The sequence below is a fragment of the Lycorma delicatula genome, chromosome 5, assembly GCF_047948215.1.
Source record: "Lycorma delicatula isolate Av1 chromosome 5, ASM4794821v1, whole genome shotgun sequence".
NCBI classification, from domain to species: Eukaryota; Metazoa; Arthropoda; class Insecta; order Hemiptera; family Fulgoridae; genus Lycorma; species Lycorma delicatula.
This window is the reverse complement of record NC_134459.1, coordinates 166,517,942-166,540,641: the sequence shown is the minus strand read 5'-3', so window position 1 is coordinate 166,540,641 and position 22,700 is coordinate 166,517,942. Positions and strand designations below refer to the sequence as shown.

Here is a 22,700-nt window from a genome sequence, read left to right as displayed (position 1 = left end):
AAAAACATAGTAAAACATAAAATTTGATATTTAAACGTTAGCTTTAATTTTTTTTTTTTTAGAATAATTTTTTTCGTTTAACTAAAGTTTTACCGAGAAAATATTTAATACTGTATATTTTTTCCTTAACTGTAATGAAAATTGTAAAGCTGATAATAAAGTAAGACAACAGGCAAACGGATTTTTTTCTTGTAATACACCAGACAAGTGGTTATTAAGTGAAAGTGCTTATTTTAGGTAACGCTATTAGATTTATAGTAGTTAATTTAGCCAAATTGATAATTAAATACTATTAGAAACTTAAAATCGCTAATTATTTATCTATGATATATAGCTGGTTTAGAAGCGTATTGATATTCAATAAAAAAAGTGAACGAAGAATTTCTTTTATAAATAAAATTAAAATTATACTATTATAAATAGTTATGTTGTGAATAGGTAATAATTTATTAATAGATATTATTTTGTTAGATAATAATTTTAGAGTGCTAAACAAAATATATATATATATATATATATATATATATATAAAAATTTACATTTTACAGAATGGATGTACCAATTTAAATACCCCTTGCCATTCTTTTAATGAACAGGAAAATTATGAAATTTAAACACAAAAACTGAAAAGCTTAATGGAGCATAAATGTGCTTAATTGTTTTGTGGACCAGAAAAACGTGTGACTGAATTCGAATTTTTTTTTTTAATTGTACTTGAATATAAAAGTACCATTAATTCACCGAAAAACCAGTACATAGTGTGCAAAAATATCGTCTCGTTTTGTAGTTGATTTGTATGAGGTTTTTATGTTGCATATGTGAGCATTATCGAGTGGGTGTTTGTACTGAAATATATTTTTAAATAAAATCAAACACACGCGCGCGTGACGCCCACACACACACAACAATCAAACAAAAAAGGACAATAATAATAATAATAAAATAATGTGTATGAGTGAGTGTTTGTGTGTGTGTGTGTGTGTGTGTGTGTGTGTGTGTGTGTGTTTTATTACTTTCTCTATTAATTGTAGATAGATGCTACTTTATTAATTGTATCACAATTTTATTGTAACAATTTATTACCAGATTGTTATGAAATAATAATAAATATAATAAACGTATATTTTTACAATTATAAAAACTGAACCGATTAAAAATAATATTGATACAAGATAAATAAGAAACGAATAAAAAGCTTCAGTTTTAGTCATAACGCATTGTTTTTTATGAAATAACAGATTTATTAAATTGCAAATATTTTATTATTTTTTTACTTCAAATACAAAAAATGCAATAAAAAATAAGATTTATTTTGATTTTATAGTTTCATAACAAGTTACCTATATATTTGTAATTAATTATCGATTGAGATCGGATTTAAAGGGGAAAAACTTGTAACAGAATATATCACAAGTTAATACTTACGTAAACCGATACTTTAGTCGATTTAACTGGAAAGTACAATAAAGTGGAAAAAAATCCACTTAATATAAAAAGATAATTTGCGGTTCTGGAATACAATCTAAATAAATTAACATTTCACAAGCTTTTTTTTATAAATCAGTCAAATTAATTCATCATGTAATTTATTTAACCACATATTTATAAACTCAGAAGACTCAGGTTGTTCAAAGTTACAAAAAATAAAGTTATTTACATTATTAACAGCCTGGAAATTTAACAGATGAAGACATTAACATTAAGAGGCGAAATTATTCCTGTATGATATGAATCTTATTACTAATATAAAGGAACGTTATAAAACAAATCAATATTCTTAACAGCGTTTCAATTATCAATCGATAATATTATTTCAGATATTCATAGCTATATTATTTAAGTTAATATATATATATATATATATAGCTGTATTGATATAGTATTTATTGATAGGCCTAATACAGTGCAATATAATGGAGATGATACCTGATAACATCTTACATAATGTACATATCATATGTATCATTGTTATTACCAGTTATGATTTATGCAGAGACTATTCTGTCGATTTCACTCAATGTATGTTAAATTCCATTAATAGCTTTAATGACGTAGTAAGCGAAATTATTAACTTTTCACGTAAACAGACGCGTACATTTAATATTAAAATAATGGTATTCCTTGGGTAAACAGGAAACAAAAGTTACAAACAAACGGTATTTAAACATATTTTATCTCGTTATAACGATATTATATCTCGTTATACTGGAAGTTCGACAAGTCTTTGCATAAATGTATCCAAATATATATATATATATATATATATATTTGTGAAAACACAATTACTAGTTAAATTTAGATTTTACAAAAATGTACCATTTTGGAAAAAAATAATTTTTGCTAAATTCCTTTATTTATATAAAATCAGCTTCTACCATGAAGTTTTACAAGTAAATCGTATGACTGACCATCACTTGAAAGAGGATAACCAACTATAATCCTCAAGTAATACAACAATAGTATAACATAACAAACAATAAATAGTATAACATAAATAATATAACATTTTATAGTGCCTTTCAATGTCCGTTTGAATGTCGAGCCAACATTAACAAATTCTTTTATTTCTTTCGCTTTTACAAAATGAATAATTAATGGAGTAATCCTAATACTAATTATAATTGTCCTCTAAGATTACCTATTCGTAGTCTAGAACCAACATTAACATTTTTTTATAATACAATTTAATATTCGTTACTTAACTTGATTATACTTAATTTATATGATTTATAATTGGACGTGAGTTTTGTAAAAGATGAAAGATTAGGTGTCCACAAGGGTCTTGCCCGGTTTGTGGCACCATTCCTTTTATATTAATCTGTTTAGTTATAGTAAGGGGGACAAAAAGGAAACAGTTTTATCTTATATAGGAGAATTAACATTAAAACAGCAAAATGAAATACAACTTTAAAAAGAACAGTAAACGAAACAGTAACTTTGAAAAGGCCAGCAGAACGGCCAACTACGAAGAAGATTTTCGTACTAAAAAAGAACAACTTGAAGGTCTACTAAACTTCAGAACTGAGTATAATTACTCATATAATGTACCTTTTAAAATGGAAGAATTCGCGAAAGCGTTGGAAAAATCAGGTAACACAGCTGCTGGTCCGGATGAAATCCACTATAATATGATCAGGCAGCGGAATACCACTGCAAAGCGTAGATTATTAGAACTTCATAATAAAATATGGCGGTATGGAACGTACCCGCAGCAGTGGAAAAAAGCTCATGTTGTTCTAGTACCAAAGAAAAATAAAAATTTAACAGACCTCAATAGCTATCGTCCTATTTCTTTGACGTGTGCTATGGGAAAAATACTGGAAAAAATGATTAATAATCGACTCGTCTGGGTTTTGGAAAAAGAAAACCTGATATCACCGTATCAAGCAGGTTTTCGGCAATACCATTCTACCACTGATCAAATGATCAGCTTAGAGGACGTTATATATAACAGCTTCATTAAAAGGAAACATTGTGTCGGAGTCTTCTTTGATCTTCAGAAGGCTTTCGATATGACCTGGCGTCATGGTATAATTCTCCAGATACATGAATGGGGCATTCGTGGCAACCTGCCAGTCTTACTGAGCATTTATATGAATGACCGTACTTTCCAAGTACGAGTCAGTAGCGAATATTCATCTGTAAAAATTTGGAAAATGGCATACCACAAAGTTTGACGTTGAGCGGTACCTTGTTTACCATTGCCATTAATAAATTGATATTAGCCATTCCAGCAGAAATCAGCAAAAGCGTCTATGTTGATGATCTGGCAATTGTGCAATTGGCGCTGGATGACAAATTTAGGAAAGGGACGCTGAACAGGGTTGATGAACAAGAAACACGTTAATGATAATAAAAACAACGAATAAGAGCTGGATAAAGTCTAATGAAGAAATTCAATCTAACTGGTATTCTAAACATGTGAACTTCATCTCCGGGTGTTTTCTTTTTGAAATTCTAGTAGTAATTATCTTAAATACACACACAACTCTGAAATTAATATTAAAAATTATTTCAATAATTTGACTGCACTAAAGTTACTGAATGAGAAACAAAAAAAAAACTGTTCTGAATGAGCAGTTAAGAGATGATCATAATTCCTAGCAGTTTTAATAGAAATTCTTTGTTGAAAACTCATTTTTCCGTCATACTTTTAATTTAAATTATGAAACTATATGCATACTGTTGTTGTGAGGTTAAAGTATTGTTTTTGTGCTAGGTAAAACATTATTATCTTTACAGAAAAAAATAACTTTTTATACCCACCGTTTTAAAACCAACCACATGAAACTTAAAAGGAAATAACTGATAAAATTTTGTTTTAAAATATTGTCAAATACTGTTTTCTATATATATTCTCTTAAGAATATTATGGACAACTTAAAATGCACTTGGGAAAATGGATAAAATTTTTATGGGTAATTTTTATTTTTCTAGGAATTTTGAAAATGGAAATATTATTTAAAGATCTTTTTAAAATATTTTCATAATTTTTTGGTATTATTTGTAAATTAATAGAATATATATATAATGTGTATACATATATTCGCCCACAAATTTTTATTAGTGTTAGCCGTTATTTTTTTTGCAGTTCATAAATAAACTTTGGTGCTCCAATATCATAAAACATTCACTTTACTTTTAATAACATGTAATTAAACAAAAAAAAAAAAAAATTAAATAAAGTTGATATATCTTAAAATGCTTTCAAAAAAAACGATAAAATTTTAATTTAATATATGTTGTAATATCCTTGAAACTATGTACTGTATATTTTATTATAACATGATATAACTAACTGACTTGTTTCTATATATTTCAGATGACTTAGTAAACAATATGTTTATGATGAACAGCCCATGGCCAGTTTCAATTCTGATAGCTTGTTATCTATATTTTGTTACAAGATTAGGACCTAAATATATGGCAAATAAAAAACCTTATAAATTAAAAGAACTTATGATACTTTACAACTTAGGACAAGTCGTGGCAAATGCGTGGTTTTTATATTGGGTAAGTTAAACTTAATATTATTATTACGTAATATTAAATGAATAATATATATATATTTCATTTGTAATTATAACAACTGAATCTCACCTATTAAAAAAGAATGATTCGTGAGAAAGTGATCTAACTGAATCGGTTACAAGCGATTATAAATTTAGAGTTAAGAAATAAATTTTGATTTTTTTTTTTACGAAATAGGATACATTTACAAAGACTTATTGATTAATAACTGTTGAATTTAGGTTAAAAACGATTTAAAATTTAGATGTAGATCACAAATTAAAAGAAGTGTTTGTTGTAATTTAAAATAGAGAATTAAAGTTTGAGCTTTAATGGTCGATTAAAAGAGTTTGTGAAAAATACTGTGGACGATGAAGATCTCTGCTTCAACTACTTTAGAGCCGCTTTCTCTAGTTGGTTGACAGTAAGAGCTTGTAAGAGGTTGATTTTAAGTTCGATGGTTTTGTTTTACATTTTATGGTAGTATTGTTTAATATCGTCTATTACGGTAGATAATTTTAGGTCTTTGTACAGTGTTCGGTTAGTTATCGAACTTAAAGCGTTAAGGAAGTGGCTCAATAAACAAAATGACTGTTAAAATGGTCAGTAAACTAATGAAAATGTGTTAGGTATATTTTCTACATTAAATTTTTGTCTACATCCAAACACCGAATGGATTCGGCGGGTTAAAAAAAACTATTGATCTGTACTGTTGGATAAATTGCAGATCGTAATGTCATTCTGTGTTAATTTGCGAAAAATGTTTTTAATTTTCTAGTTATTGAGTTAGGTATTTATTACATTAAAGCGAGCTTGTATTTTTTATGTCGAGTCATTATGAAAGTATTTATTCCCTCTGAGATTATTTTGCATAATTTGCCTAAGTATAAGTTACAGTATCAGGAAAACTCAGAATATCACTTTTATATAATGTTCTATTATTAAGTTTTACCAAACACTAATTATATATATTTCATATCAAATACCAATGTTATGTTAATTACAAATCGTGACTCGTATTAATGTATTTTATACTACATGTAGGTTTATATTTTCGTCTTTATAGTTGCATTATTGCATTGTCGTTTATGCTACTTTGAAATTACTCTGCTTTTAGTTTATTTAAGGATAAATATATGTTTAAAACATTCAAACGTTTTGTTAATTACCTTATAAACAGATTTTATACTTTTTGAAATACGAAAACTATTTCGTACTCGCAGTTATCAGCTAATCATCATCCACTGAAAAAAAACCCAACAATTTAAGTGTTATTTTATATCATATAATAAATATTTCGTGTAAATTATTTATATAAGGGTATAATATACTTTCATACAACATTTTCAGTCTACAGAAGGTCAGTCAAGGATGTTATAAACCAAGTTCAGTCTAAGCTATAGATTATTGTAATTATGTAATAACTGTCATCACATAAATAAGAATTAATCATCATCAGAAATTTATTACAAATTAATCAGAATATAAATCCCATGGTTGGTTTATCATTCTTAATTATTTCATAGATTTTCTTTTCAAATTAAGTTTACTATAAAAAAATAGATACTCATAACTCAGAAAAACATTTGAGAAAATTGCAGTATATGTTTATTAAACGGTTTAAAAATAACAAAAAAACTTTTCAAATTAAAAATGAATATTGAATCCCAGATTTAAAATGGATATCCCAATATCTCCAGAAAAACACCACACCAGACTGAATAGAATGTAGTGCGTTTGAGTAACATCACTGAACGCAATTCAGGATTAGTGAATTTGGAAGCTCATCATGTTTTTAGATGTCTCTTTAATTTACGAAGGGAAAAAGCAGTTTTTGTTGAAACGCAATTAAAATGACAAATGTGAAATAATCAATCAGTAGTATGATGTTGGGTAAAATTATCCCGATATTGTTTCGGGGTAAGGAGAAAATGAACAGAATGGGCATCCGTTGCTCAAAGGAGACGTATTTATCATCCTAATGGATCTGATTGTCTCTTATTGTGGTATCTGCTTTTTATGAAATGATTATATTGGTCATCATTCAGTTCCCTTTGTTCTCCTTGGTTCCTTATTCCCAAGCTTATGGTTTCAATCGTAGCTCAAACCCCATTATAAGGATCGATACTGAACATCCTGGCCAGTACGTCTTCTACATCCTGTCTGTACACATCAAGAAGTAAATTTTCTTTTCAGATGACGGCTTAATAAGCCATAAATCTGAACTATCTGCTCAATAAATTTTGACCTCCAAATAGTTCAAAAAAATATATAAAACTAAACTTCATTTATTAGCTCTTACAACTGAGATACAGCGATTGGTAATAAAAATTATATTAATTTCATAACAAATTGTTGAAAATTATAGATCATCAATATATTTTTCAGTAATTAAATGCTTTTAAATGGGTGAACAAAAGGATGACATCAGAAGCAAGTTAGATTTAATATTTTATGCGCGTAAATATTTAAAGGGAATTTCATAATTACGAGGTTGTAAAAAACACTTAAAATGCGAATAAGTTTTTACGAATACAAAGTATATTGATGTAAAAGGCAATAAAAAAATAAAAGCAAAATCAAATAAATAATAAAAGGTGGTATAACATAGAGCACTGAAATGTAACTAACTGGTTTTATAGTGTATAAAATGAGGAAGAGGGAATTTAATGGCAGAATATCTAGAAAAGAGGAAAAAACTAGCGAATGATGTAATTAAATGTACAAGGATTAGTTAATTTAGTCGAAAAGAAGCCTTTAGAGAAAATCTATTACGTATAGAGTTAAAAGCAAAGACAAAGAAGAAGAATGATTTGTAATTCTCTGTAGACTGTTTTAATATTACTATTATTTATTTACATTACAAATACATATTCTTGATACAAATGACATTATTATTTAGATTTTATGCAGTTATATACAGGTGATCCTTACAATATTTAGGAATTTAAATTCTAATCCGTTTGAAACTAATTAAAGAAAATTAAACTTTTGTTGAATTGAAAGTATCACTTGTTACTGTGTTTTAATTAACGGAATTCTCTTAGGAGTTGTTATCCTCATTTAGTAAGTAGTATTAATACTGACTTAATATGCTAAGTTATTTGAACTGAATACATGACAAACGATCAAACAAGAATATTTATTTCAAGAATCCATACTTATAATTTTTTTAAATTTTTATTTCAATAATATGTACTTATGATTCTTTTTTAATTTTTCTTTAGATAATGCAAAAAGATAATATAATTCCGTTTTTACTGAAACAGAGCTGTTTTCCAGATCCTACAGCTGACATAACAATGAGAGCTTTTGTAAGTATTGATAAATCTCATAATTTACAGTTTTTAAAAATTTTTTTATCTATCTGTTGAATTTACAATCGGTACCTAATAGGGGATCATAAATAAATTTGATTCACGATAATCACGTGAAGAGACTTCTCCGACGAAGAGAGGTCAAAGTATACAAAGGTTCAACATCTCAAATATAGGGAAATAACTTGGGTAGGTGGTCTAATTAAAATTCAATACTTAACGTAGCAGTACAAATAAATCACAGAAGAAAAGAAGAAGAAAAATTAAATAACCGCACCAATACCAATATAAGAAAACAATACTATAGATAAAACAAATGTTTGTAGGTAAATAGAAATAGCTGTAATTCTACAGCTATATAGCTATATGATCTTAAAGAACTATCAAATTGACGTTCACTACACAGTGACAGGTTCCTACGTTCCTTCTTCAGGTCTCTCCTCTGGTTACATCTCCCAGGTACACACGATGTTTTAATCTCCTGATGTCCAATAGATTTACTGCCAATAATTTACATGTTTGTATGTCCTCTGTTTGTAACTTTTTGGATTTCTTTGTAAACAAAAAATAATCCTAGATAGACAGGAATTTCTCTACCAGTAACTATCCACGTCGCCTCTGTTATGGTCCTCACCAATTTATTTTGGAATCTTCGAATTATCTCAATATTGCTGTCACTTGTCGTACCCTATGTCAAGTGAAGATTCAATTATAGGCCGAGGTACCGTACACAATCCGTGTGAGGGATGTAGATGCCATTTCAGTTGGACTCGTGGACAATCACCCCTTCTCTTCGTAAATGTTAGACGGCTCGATTTGTTCTCATTCACCCTCATTTATCATTTCGCGCACCAAGATTGGTGCGTTGCTGACGAAATTGAACATTTTTTGTAACTAAAAATTTAAAAAAAAATTCTTGTAAAATATTCCGAAGAATAAAAGAAAAGCATTAATTGGCATAATAAACATACTATAAAACAAGATTATATAAATTTAAAGAATAATTTTTTTTAATAAATTTACTGGATAATTTTGTAATAAAAACAAATTAATTTCATATGCATTGCAAACGTGCCCCTTCAATATTTATCGTTTATTAGTTACCAAGAATAATTTTCACAAAACTCAACAAATAAATTGTTTTTTAACAAACCATCGTAATTGTTAGAAATAAAGAAAATTCTAAGGAATAAAATTAGTTAAGAAATTCATTATCTTTCTTTATTTATTTTTTCTTTAAAAATATAGACAAAATTATTTTTTTTAATTCAAGACAAAATTATTAAATTAACAGCCAAGTAAATCCATTTATTTTACCATGACAAAAAACATGCAAAAAACCTGACGGTATAATAAAAATAAATAAATATCCCAAAACTAATATTGTTTATTACAGAATAATATAAGTTTACCACTATTTTTTTGTATTCTTTTTTTAAAAAAATTAAGTTTAAAAGAAACTTAAGTAATTCAACATACTTAAACACTAATAAACTACACAATCAGTATTTATTTTGACAATTTAACTTTTATAAAAATTGTGTTTATAATAATTCCCTAAATCACTTTTCTTTACAAAGTAATTCAAAACATTATCAAATAAAATAAAACTTTATAACATAATTACAACAAATTACATTTCAACACAAACAAAAATATTTAATTTCATAAATGTATCAACTTTTTAAGTAAAATAAAAGAGCTTCAATAGTAATTTTATTAAATATTTTGAAATATGGAAAATTAAGTAATTAAGCAGATTTATGTTAATTCAGAACATCTGGAATTCTAACTACATTTTTTTTAAACTTTATATATTTTCAAATACTATAAAAATAAAATTTAGTTTTATATTAAGAAAAAGTAACATTAAATTGAAAGAAAGAAATTTTCGATTTAAAAGAAAGGTTATATAAATTCCTAAACCAAATCTGGTAAGCATTAATATTATATTTATGCAATAAATTTAATAAACGTGATAATCTCGGCAGAAAATATTTTAATTATTAGAAATGATAAAAAATTAAGAACGGTAGATAACGTTACCCTCTTTTTTTTAAAGGATGGAATTTTATATTACGTTCGTTCGTAAAAACGAACTAAAAGAATTTTCTTCTAAAATATGTCCATTCATTCCTTTATAATGAAAGAAATTTTTCACCTTCAAAGGACGAGGTATGCAATATGTCATACAGCTAAACAGCTCCGGTAAATATCACGTGAAGCTATCAGCATAGCTTTAGCTGCTCCCATGGCATCTTAAGGTACTTCAAACATCTCAACACACGTATATTACGTCATAAATGACAGACAAATAACTCGTATATTAATATAATCACATATCATATAAATGAAAATTATAGAGAAATATATTTTTATTAAATAATTAATAATTATGAACAAGGACTTAATTTTATTAGGTTCAGTTAGTCATTCGAATCATTTTGTTGTAAATATTTTAGACAACGTGACAAGGTGTTAAAGATACATAGTACGGGATATACCCGAGACGTTTAAAAAAAATCTATTTTTTACATTTTTTTATTTTATAATTTCATTATATTCCTGAGTACTCGATTTGGGAAGTTTTTATTTTGTATTGTATTTTTTAAACGAACTACTTGTTACTGCAAATATATTAAGAACTGATTGTAATTTTGTAAATTATTAAATTAAAACAGAGATAATAGCTAACTGAAATAGGATTGTAATTTTAAAGAAGAACAAATTAAAATAATTTGTGCTAACGGTAAAAATAAATCTAATGCATTTTAATATACTTTAAAAATAATTTTTGACTTTAGGTTAAGAGAATAAAATACAAAAGTTTTTAGGAAAAATGAAAAATCCAACTAATTAGATTGCTAATTAAGGTAAGGTATTGCCTCAATTCCTAAGGTAAGGTAAGGTATTGCCTTCTATTGACCTTACCTCAAAAGAAATATTTTCATGGTAATACATTCCGTTCAGTAGGAGAGGTACATTAAAATAGGTCCAAATAGGTGATTAATAATAACAAATAGACAAAAAGTAAGGTTTGGTTATTGAAAAAAAACTGAATAAGATTTAAAACATTTGTGATTCATGAATTCCAAAAAAATAAATAAAAGATAAAACGAACAGTTTGGATTTATTAATATTTGAGAAACATTGACTTTAGATTTCCATTTACCACAATAAAGTCTGATTTTTTAATAAAATTAATACAAGTTGAAATAACAAAATGTAAAATAAACCAAATCTGAGATGCGATTGAATTATACAAAGAATATTTTCCACGTGGGATTTTAAATCTAAGTAACAAAAATTTTATTACGTTAAAAATTTTTAATTCTAACTGTCGTGATTAAATTTTAAGATTGTGATATTTTCTATAATATAAAACTGTTTACTGTAAAAACGTTTTAACAAATTTATCAAATTATTTATTTGTACTATTACGCAATCAAAACTCATAAAAACATATTTATATCAATAAGTCTCTCATAGTCCTATGAACCTGTTGTTGTCCAATAAACTTCTGATATATACAAGGTGATTTTTAAGAGCTGCATGTTATATGTCCAAACGGACATATGACATGCAGTTGTGGGAGACGACATGCAAAAATAACGTTGAGATTATTTTTTAGCACAAGTTGGCAATATCCATTGCAGAGGCATCGTGGTTTGTTCGGAATGAGGAAATTCACGACTATCTTATGTTCGTGAAGATATCAAATTTTTATTACAGACAGGTTTATGTTACAGACAGAGATTAGACATTCATGTGAACTTTCTAGTAGGTTATCTTCTAGACGACAGTAAAGATATCTGGCGACTGAAATGCCAACAACTGTTGGACTTGGGATATCAGAGGAAAACTTGAACCGGTTCGGTATTAGACATGTCATAAACATATTTAAACAACCTTAGTGAAGCCTCTTATTTAATAATGTTGTGGATTATTTTTTAATTTGTTTTTTCACTAGACTGTTTTGATCACTTGGTCTTTGTGATTCCAATAACACATGCATATTTGTTTATATAAACTTTTTATAAATAAGTAGTTTATTTATATAAAATTTATTTTATATAAATATAAATATATAAATATACATATTTATTTATATAAATATGTACACTTTATTGAGTTTTCGTTGGAAAACCCTCTTCAAGTGCTTTTTTTAATGCGATTCACTTGTGTTTCCTTAATCGGAACAAATTGTAAATACACGTCCCTGAGACAAAAAAGAAAATGAGTTTCTTATAAATCAGAATATCAAACAAACCTCATTAAAATTGGATAAACTTCATTCATTTTTCTAATTTAAACTTTTAGAAATAAGCATCAATTTCAAAGCGAATTATTAATTAATGTGTCTCTATAATAGTCAAAGTTAGAAGAATAATTAATAAAGTATTATTTTTACTTTTCTATTTTTTTATTATTTTTTTAACAAAAAATATTTTACATTTGTTAGTTTTTATTTTTATTTAAACTATCTGTAGCTAAAAAAAAAATAAGAGGCACGTTATGAAAGAACAACTTTTACCAGAAATACTAATGTAAAGTGTCTGCAATTGAGATTGAATAAAGGCTCTCTAGAAAACAGGAATATATAATACGTTTTACCATACGTTTTAAACTAATTTTCATGAATTTTCCTGCAAAACTACTGTAAATATCAAAAGGGTTTCAAGGTTTATATTATTACATTCTAATAATCCAACAGTAAGCATTACTAATGATAAAAAAAGAATAAATATATTGAAAAAAATACGTAGAGTATGTCATCATTATTTTAAAAATATACCAATTCATTTCGGTGTCTTTGTGTTGTCTTATTTCCTGAACGTAAGGTACAGAAGGTTACATTTATCTCCTTGAAAGAGTATGACGCAACCCGTACAATAGTAATGTTTTGTAGATTGTATGTCTTCACCTTGCAGATTACTTTCTTAAATGAAACATTTCCGGCATTAGAAAAAATTTGTACGATTTACCTCGTAAATAGCAATTTATATTCTTCATCTGAATACATTCATTTGTAAACTGCAACTACCTCATACATAAAAATACGATATAATTCTATCAGTAATTTTTTTCTAAATAAATTAAATAATAAAAATAAAACTTCATTTCCCAGAGAGCAAGTCGTAACTGTCATCAGGAAAACCACACATCACGTTCGTCTACAATCATTTTGATCGATATGAATTGAATAGAATATTTTAAATAAATTAAAATATATATAATATTTATTTTTTTAATGTGTACGTTGCAATCTGCTCAACTACTAAACAACCCCTAATACTATAATTACTACAACTAGTAGCAACACCCTACAGCCCGGTGATATGAGGATAATATGTATGACATGAAAATGAAGTGACGTTTTCTATAGACGCAGACCGACCATTCCTGATACGTGTGGTTAATTGAACCCCAAGTATTCAAATTCGTATAAAACCAACTAACATTTTATTATAATTTGAACCTCAGAATCTTCGACTTCAAAAATCAACTGGTAAACAACTGATTTGCGACAACAAATTAACCACTAGACCAGCCCGGTGGGCTAAAATATATTTATATAGTATAGTATATATATATATATATATACAAATGAATTCCTTTAATGAACTGGTAGGTATGTTTTATTGATAAAAAATTAGCAAAACGTACATGAATTTTCCTGCAATCTTACGAAATTAAAGAGAGCGAGTTTAAATTTCCGATTTTTGTATTTAAATAACTCGTACATGTTTCAAACATTTGAACAGAAATTATATAAAGCTTATAATAAAGACCACTCTTTCTGTTAATTTGTTAATTTAACCTATTGTTAATCAATAACTAATGTGATTCTAAAGCAACGCAATTGTAGTCGCGTTAGCATGAGATACTTCCAAATTATAGTTAAAATAGTGATCAACCTACCAACAGTGGAAAAGAGATATTATCTATTTCCGATAAATTACAACTTTTCTTTAGTAATAGGAATCTTAGCCATCAATCAAAGCTTCTATGTGAACGCTGTCGAGCCAATTACCTCTTGACTTTTCTTCAGTTATGTACCATTATACGCGTACTCCAACGATAAAAAAAAATCTGCCTTATCTTAGTGTGACCACAATAAACAGCTTAAATATTGGCATGAGAGATTCAGACACAGAGATTATTGGTGTGACTATACAGTAACGATAGGAGAGTAACTGCTAGTAGTAAAATATACACTCGATAGCACTTAAAATTAATACGAGCGAGTAGTAAACCTTTATGAATTATCTCATACCCAACGTTCATTAATAGAAAAAAATCTTTTTTTCTAATTTCCACTGTAAATTAATCGATCAGAAAATTTATCATCGATTTACTTTGTAATTCGACTCAGGTTACTATTTATACTTAAAGTGAGTTCAGACTCACTTTGTTCCTTAATAGTTACAACAAAAGAATTACTAATAGACAGTATATTGCCGAATGATACCCTTCAAGAGAATATCAATACTAGTAGGATTGTAGTATTATAAATTAGCATAGATAGTTTATCAACTCTACTAATATGAAATATCTATATTAATGACATATAAAATATCGTATTTTTATAAATTTACCACTTTTTTTGTAATAAAAAGTGGTAAGATTATCTGCTATCTAATATTTTTTTGATATAATTAATTATACATCCGAAATAGGCATCCGAAATAGAGGAAGACGATGCCATGTCTGAGGCCTCAGATACACTGTCATCAGAGGTTGAGGCCGTCAGAAGAATGGAGAAACGTAAAAAAGGATGGCCGAAAGGAAAGCCTAGAAAGTAATTTTATTGGATCAGAAGTTATAAGAAAAGTAAAATTTTGATCATTTTTTTGACACATGAAAATGTGAAATTTTGAACCCTTTTTTTTATTTTTTTTTTTTGAAGTGGGATGGGGCTAATGACCAAAGTAGTCGATGCCCCTAAAAAACCTCAAAAAAAAAAAAAAAAATTAATTATACAAAGTGTTCATCCTCCATTAAATAATTTTTCAACGATTAATAATATAAAAAAATTGAAAAAGCTCCTACAACAGAACGATCTATATTTCAATGTATTTGTTTTTTTGGTGTGTGTATGGAAACACAGCACTTCAAGCCCATAGTAATAAGTGGGGAGGCAAACTAAAAATTTTAAATGGAAAGGATGATAGAATGTGATTATCATTTTAAAAGGAATGAAAAAAAAATTTGATTTACACATTTGTATATTTGGTCAACTCTACCCAAAATGGTTGCCTTTAAATGGTTTTTGTTGCAAATTTTGGAAATTATGTACCTTTTAAAAAACGTTCAACAGTAGAACACTAAAAACAAATTATTTAACAAACGGTCTTGTCTAAAAATGATCTATTCTTAAAAATTAAATCAGTATTTTAGTATGTACTGTGCTGTACTTTTAAAAACTATCTGTGAAAAATATTGAGTGGCCGTCATTTTAAATGGGGTTGTATTGGGAAGGTGTTTTTATACCTTAAAACTTCTTTTTCTTGATTCTCTTTAAAATTGTGATCACAATACTACTCTTTCTATAAAAGTTTTGCATTTACGCTCCTTCAAGATCACTTAGGAATACGGTAGTCTATAATAAAAAATAATCTCTTTTGAAGTAGAAGAATTTACTAAATTAAATTTTTCTACGCTCACCGTTTGAAAAAAATTTATTGGTTTATACACATTATGAACATCTGTATATTCACGTGGAAATTAAAATTAGTAATTTAATTGACACAGACATAATTTTAGTTTAATTACAACCAAGTTAATATTAATTAAAGTTTTTAATTCATTAACTAGTTCTCTGAAAAAAATAAAACAGTCCTAATAATTTATAAATCATCTCGTACTTTAATTCCAATATATAGCTACTTATATGTAGAAAGAATTTAAAAGTATAATAATTTATTAAAACATTAAAGATTAATAAAGAACAATTAAAAATTTTTTTAACCACCGTACTAGCAAAAAGATGTATTTTCTCATGATCTTTCGGATTTTTCAAACCATCATCAGGAGATTAAAAATATTATAATAAGTCACAACTTAAAATGAGAATACAGTAATGACTGTTTGAAAATCAACAGTGTACTTAAGCAACTTAAGTATACTGTTCGAACTGGCCTCCGTGGTGCGAATGGTAGCGTATCTGCCTTTCATCCGGAGGTCCGGGTTTGAATCCCAGTCAGGCATGGCATTTTCAGACGCAACAAAAATTGTCATTCACCTCATCCTCTGAAGCAATACCTAACGGTGGTCCCGAAGGTATACTGTTAAAAAAAACTGATGTGGGCACCACATCACTTCCTTGTACGCCTCTTAAATTACATATACATATTTTTTTTTTAAATTAAAAGTACATAAAATTTTATTTCATTAATAATTTTTTATGTTTTTTTTTTGTATTATTATTATTACTATTGAATTATTATTTATCGTATTTTTTTTTTAATCAGAGGTTAATAATTTTTAATAAATCAATTTAATTAAATTTTAAAAAAATATACGATAAGAAAAAGGAGATGATGTCTGATCCGGACCGATGTGTCTTCCCCCTTCTCAGATCCAAATATTTCATTAATTAAAATTTCATTTACCTATAACTCTGGAACCAATGAAAATAAGTACTCAATGCTCTCAACGAAGGCTTATTACTGTAGTTGAGAAAAAGTCCAAAATCAAGATTTTTTTAAGAATTTGGACACTTTCAGTTCAGTCGATTGCGATAAAAAAGGAAGGTTCCCAACTAGATGTTACAACAGTCATAAATCCAAATGTTCTACATCTTACGGCTAATCTTTTTTGAGTTATGCGAAATACATATGTACGGTACGTAAATATGTACTGTACGTACGTACGTCACGCCGAAACTGGTCAAAATGGATTCAGGGATTATGAAAATGGATATTTCCGTTGAAATCTAAAAACCGAAATTTTTCGCAAGGTAAAGGTGGTTAAAAAGAATTTTTTAATTATTAAAATATATCAGCGGAAACCATGTTTAAGACATTTATTAAAGATTAAGTAATATTTAATATGGTAAGCTCAAAATGTACTTTTTTTATATACGGAATCCTATAATAGAGCAATACAAATAATTTATCTATGTACCTTAATTAATATGTTTCAGGCATTTAGAGCATCATGGATATGGTTGATGACAAAAATATCGGATCTCTTAGATACGGTATGTAAATTAATAACTAGGTGGTAAGTATAAGATAAAAAATATTTTTAATTTTAAAATCAACTTATAAAAGAAAAGGAAATACTTTACTTACAGCAAAATTCAGATACTAATTGTAGATTATTTAAGTATAATATTATTTCAATAAAAACTGAAAAATAAAACCTATTAAAAATATAAACTGAAATCGAGAACAAATGGTATAAAAAATAAACTTTCTAGTATTTGTTTCAGTAATCCCATTTATAATTTTATTGCAATTAATTATACAAGTTGATAAACAAATACCGTATCATCCAAATGTAGCATTAAGTCTAAAGAAATAGAAATATCTAAGTTGATTATCTGTATCATAAATCATAATTAAAAATAAAAATAAAAATCAATAAAAAATACAGATAAAGCATAAATTTTCAATAATAGTAATAATTTGTTTACTGCTTAAAAATAAATTACTATAAACTTTTTAAGCGATTGAACAAAGAAAGTACGTTATCTTTGTTAAATTTCATTAATTCTATTATAAGCATCATTTTGTAAGGTGATACAAAACATGTAAGGAAAATATTTTAAATTATCAAAGAAATAAACGTAAAATATATATATATATATTTTTTTTAAATAAATGCAATGCTTTGCAAAATGTTTTTTCTCCGAAATCTCTCGTTTATATAAAAGTTAATAAATAAAAGTTGTTAAAATCGTTAAGTAAGATAGATTTAATCAGTTATTTTAGAAAGAAAAATAAAGACCGGAAAAAATATCGTATGGATGTATGTATTTGAAAGAAACAGAAAGAGTATAATGAGGGGATGATGGAGAGAGAGAAAGAAGAGAGAGTTCGTAATGACAACACCGTTTTTAATTAAAGAACTGTTCTCTTCGTAAATGAGTTTTACCAAGTAATTTGTTTTACTTGTATCGCAGAACTTTTAATAGATTTCATCTACCTTTGCTAAATTTAAATTTACATAATTATCATCAAGGAAATAAAATAAAGTCTACTAGGATTACGAATAATAATAATTTTTTATTATTATTTTCTTATTTTAAATTTATATATTAAATAATTATTACTATTAATTTTAGAAAAGTGATAAAAATCTGTCTAATTTTTTTTTGTTTATTCGTATATCGGTATAGTTTTGTACCCGGTTCATTAAACGAGAAATAAGATGGAGATCAGATTTTGGAAGTATTTGATTTACTTTTGTATTTTCACAATATTTTATTTTAAATAACTAGGAAAATTGAAAAAATTAGTAAATCTTCTATAAATAATTATTTTCAAAGCTTTAGAATTAACAGTCAATTATTTTGATAAGAATCATTTGGGTTTATTTTCTTTTAACTTATTTTTCTTTTTTTTTTTTTGAAATAAATAAAAATATACCGTTCAACAAAAATTAAACTACTTTCCATAGAAAAAGAATTTCATAAAAATTTTTGTGATATTTAAATTATATGGAAAGGAATTTAGAAATTTTTTTTTTTAAATTCGAAATGGAAAATTAATTAAATTAACTAACTGATATAAAAAATAAAATTTAAAAAAAACTAAAAAAATATTAAAGTAAAGAATTTAAGCCTTTTGGAATTTATTATAAATATTAAACTTAATTTTTTTTGCAGTGTTATTTACAATCGGTTTTCCAAATTACGAAAAATAGTATAAAGCAATAATGACTGAAAGAGTATCCAGCGGTACCTTCCAAGACCAATACATTAAAATTTTAACAATTAAAAGTACAACGAATAAAATATAATTAAAAATGCGTAAAAGTACACTTAAAATCAACAAGTAATGAAACAGAGAAAAAAATGGATAAATGCTCGACTCAACAGTAAATCGTTGTCAATAAAACAAAGAAAGGGCAAAATTTACCGCACAACAGTCTCAAGATCCAATACACGTACATACACTTGGATTAAATAGAAAAGCAACTGGAATAATTTTATAAGGTTTAAACAGTTATTAAATATTTTTACAAAAAAAAAAAAAAATTAGGGTTTTTCTTGATTGAAATTTTTATTCATCTTCTGAACGCATATCTTTAAGTATTCGTACATAAAGAATACAACTGGTAATATAAACTCAACTGAAACTAAATTTATCCTAGATAATTGCTAATTTATCGGTGAATGGTTTACAATAATAGTTAAGTTGCCCGTTTATAAACAGCGATCATCCTTCGTGTAGTTTTACTGCTGAATACGGTATGTCATTGTGAGAGAAGAACATTGTTATGAAATATGATTAGAAAAACAACAAAGCTGTGAAAACCTTTACAAAGGTGTTCCAGTATATACCCTCTCTAAACGTTTAAATCTGGATCGTAGTTAGTACCATATTCTACAAAGTTTAGAAAACTATCCCAACAATTTTCTTTTATAGAATTAATTTTAGTTATAATAGTTTTGTATATTAACACGGCAAATCTAATGTTACATTGTTGTTCTGATGTCATAGTTACGTTGTGAAGTACAAATAGGTACGTAATAATAATCTTAGGCAATCTGGATGATAAACGGCATTTCATGAAAGGAGAACTCCAGTTGTTGGAGCATCACATTTCAGTCGTATTCGGATAGCTTTTGGATTTCTCCAGTATGAACACAGAAATTTAACTCTGGTGCTGTGAAATTACAACAATTTGCGATGCATTGCTGTCACCAATTTGTTCTTGCGTGTTCGCTATCTAAGTGTCCCGATCAGTCCCGTCATCTAGGTAATTAAAAGATATAGAAGTTATGTTATTTCTACCTAAGGACATAGGAAATATCTATTAGCAGTGAAAATAGATTTCTGAAGGAATATATGCACTATTATAAAATCAAGTAATTACTTTATAGTACGAAAAAAAAATACAACACAACTTTATTTTCAAAACAACGTTTAGATTTTATCAGAGGTTGCCATAATAATCCATAGAAATCTAGAAATTAACATTTTATATACATGTTAATAATAATAATAATGATAATTATAATAATAATTTCGGAAAGCTGTCAATTGAGGCTAAATTCTCCTTATGTAAAGTTCAAGGGCTTCACTTGGGGGCAGTGGCTGTAAAACTAGCAGCAATAAATGAGAACCGTCCCCCGCCTTTGCTTTTGGGGGCGACCTAGAGTTGGTACAGCCTCGTCCAGGAGGGATGGGACGCTCAGGTGTCTCGCCTTCCATGATTAGACGGCGACTCCCTTTGGAACTTCACGACGGGGGAGGTAAAGTAAGACCATAGTCCCGGTGGGAATCCCTCTGGGGTTCCCCATTAGAGGCGTAGCGTCAAGACCGAGTCAGGGTTGGGGGAACCTTAGTTACTACCGAGATAGCCTTTGGGGCGATGGCACCTATGGATCCCCTGGATCTGTGTACAAGCTTAGTTGCGGATCCGGCCCCAGCGGGGGATAAACAAAGTGAATAAAAAAAAATAATAAATAACAGTAACAAATAATAAAAATACACGTTGTCTCGCCGAAACAACGTAACATGATGAAAATCTTCCATCTAAAGATCTCCCAAAGCCTATGACTCCGTGATAAGTCCCGTATTATCGATATGCTGCCCTTCACATCTGAAATGCAGAGGTGGTGGAGGATGACCGCCGCTGTAAGAACTATTAGCATCCCACGGTGTTTAGAGATAGGTTTTGAATACAGTCACCCTGAAATCGTGGTCATGAAATAGGAGAGGAAAAATAGGAAATCTGGATTATTGTGACGACCATACACTAGTCTGTGAACACAAAGGAAAAAAATGTTGAAAAAATCTCTAAGAACCAGGATTTGAAAAAAGAAATTTTTGAAATCTAAATCGAAAATTACGTGAAAGTAGTGCTCTTCACTAACATAATAGAGATATCGAATTTTTTTAGGCAGAAACTAATTCAGCAGACAACAAAAAGAATTTAAGGGAAAAAAATTCTCAAACATATTTAGAGAATTTAAGAACATCCTAAACTTTACTTACAATTATATAATCTACATCTGTATTTATATGAAATATTGACAAGATTCAAATCAGGAAATGAAGGAATTAAGATAAATTAGAACATTTTACCTACAAAAGATTTTTTCGTCACAAAATTTGTTTATTTACAATCGGTTCTGAGTAAGGAACTTCAAGTAAATAGAATTAAAATAAACACTTGATGAGGGCCATAGACGAAACTCCTCAATAAAACATATATAGATAAGGCAAAAGTTCATATATGTAAATGCACTAGCACTGATTCAGCCCATATAAATTAGAAAAATTCATAAAAGCCTAACGAAAAACAAAGCAAAAAGTCAATATTGCAAAACAAGAGAAATAAAAATAAACCAGAAATACAATTAGCTTATGAAAACAGAAGTAAAAATCTGACTCTAAATCAAGGCAATGAAGAAGATGCTCATCACTTAAGGGATGTCATCCAGCCAGGAGTCACTCAGGATTTTGTCAGGTCCAGCATGTGAAGGTGTTTCACTCACCGGACATCTTCACTACTGTCTAAGAGATTCACTGCTAGCTAAAACGTTCACACGATTACCCATCCGCTGTCAGTAATTTGAACAGAACCGTTTGAGTTCCTGGTGAACACAAAACAATTCCAGATAGTCATGAATTCCTTCGTTCCGACTAAAGCACGGCGCTTTTGTCATCGTTCTCGCCAGTTTTTTCTGGAAACGTTGTGTAACCTCGATGTTCCTCTTGCTCATTGTACCCCATACTTAAAATTTGGTTCCAGAATGATCTTTTATATTAAAAATTTCTTGGATAGTAACAAATGTGAACTCCAACCAAGCAACCAATAAAGCTCCTTATACCTGTGTTTGGCTGATTCTTATGTTTTAAACTTAAAAAAGATGGTGTTCAAAATTACTTTCCTTCTGTTTTTTTTTTTTAGGAACTTACAAATTATCATTATTATCTATCATTTCCTCACTTTCTATTTTAAAATAATTACCGAAAGACTAATTCTGTATTTGTTGCTATTGCTATTTCGCTTAGCACAAAGCACTTTAGTGGCTCGATCAGTAAATTAATATCAATTAAACTTACTGTTACAGATTTGATCTCAGTACAGTTCATTTATTCTTTTACAGTTAAGTACCAAGTAAAAATCTTAAATTTTATGTGAATTATAAATTTTATAATTTATATTTTTAAATATACTAACCGAGTA

At 27.7% G+C, this 22,700-nt stretch overlaps 1 protein-coding gene across 1 annotated transcript in view; it reads left to right on the top strand.

Moving 5' to 3' along the window:
• Positions 1-4,399: 4,399 nt before the first annotated feature.
• LOC142325786 (very long chain fatty acid elongase 7-like) overlaps positions 4,400-22,700 on the top strand; it is a 29,230-nt gene continuing 10,929 nt past the window's right edge. The window contains exons 1-4 of the mRNA XM_075367816.1: positions 4,400-4,418; positions 4,823-5,013; positions 8,238-8,324; positions 17,476-17,532. Of these exons, the coding sequence (XP_075223931.1) occupies positions 4,400-4,418; positions 4,823-5,013; positions 8,238-8,324; positions 17,476-17,532 (354 nt within the window). The remainder of the gene's footprint in view (positions 4,419-4,822; positions 5,014-8,237; positions 8,325-17,475; positions 17,533-22,700) is intronic.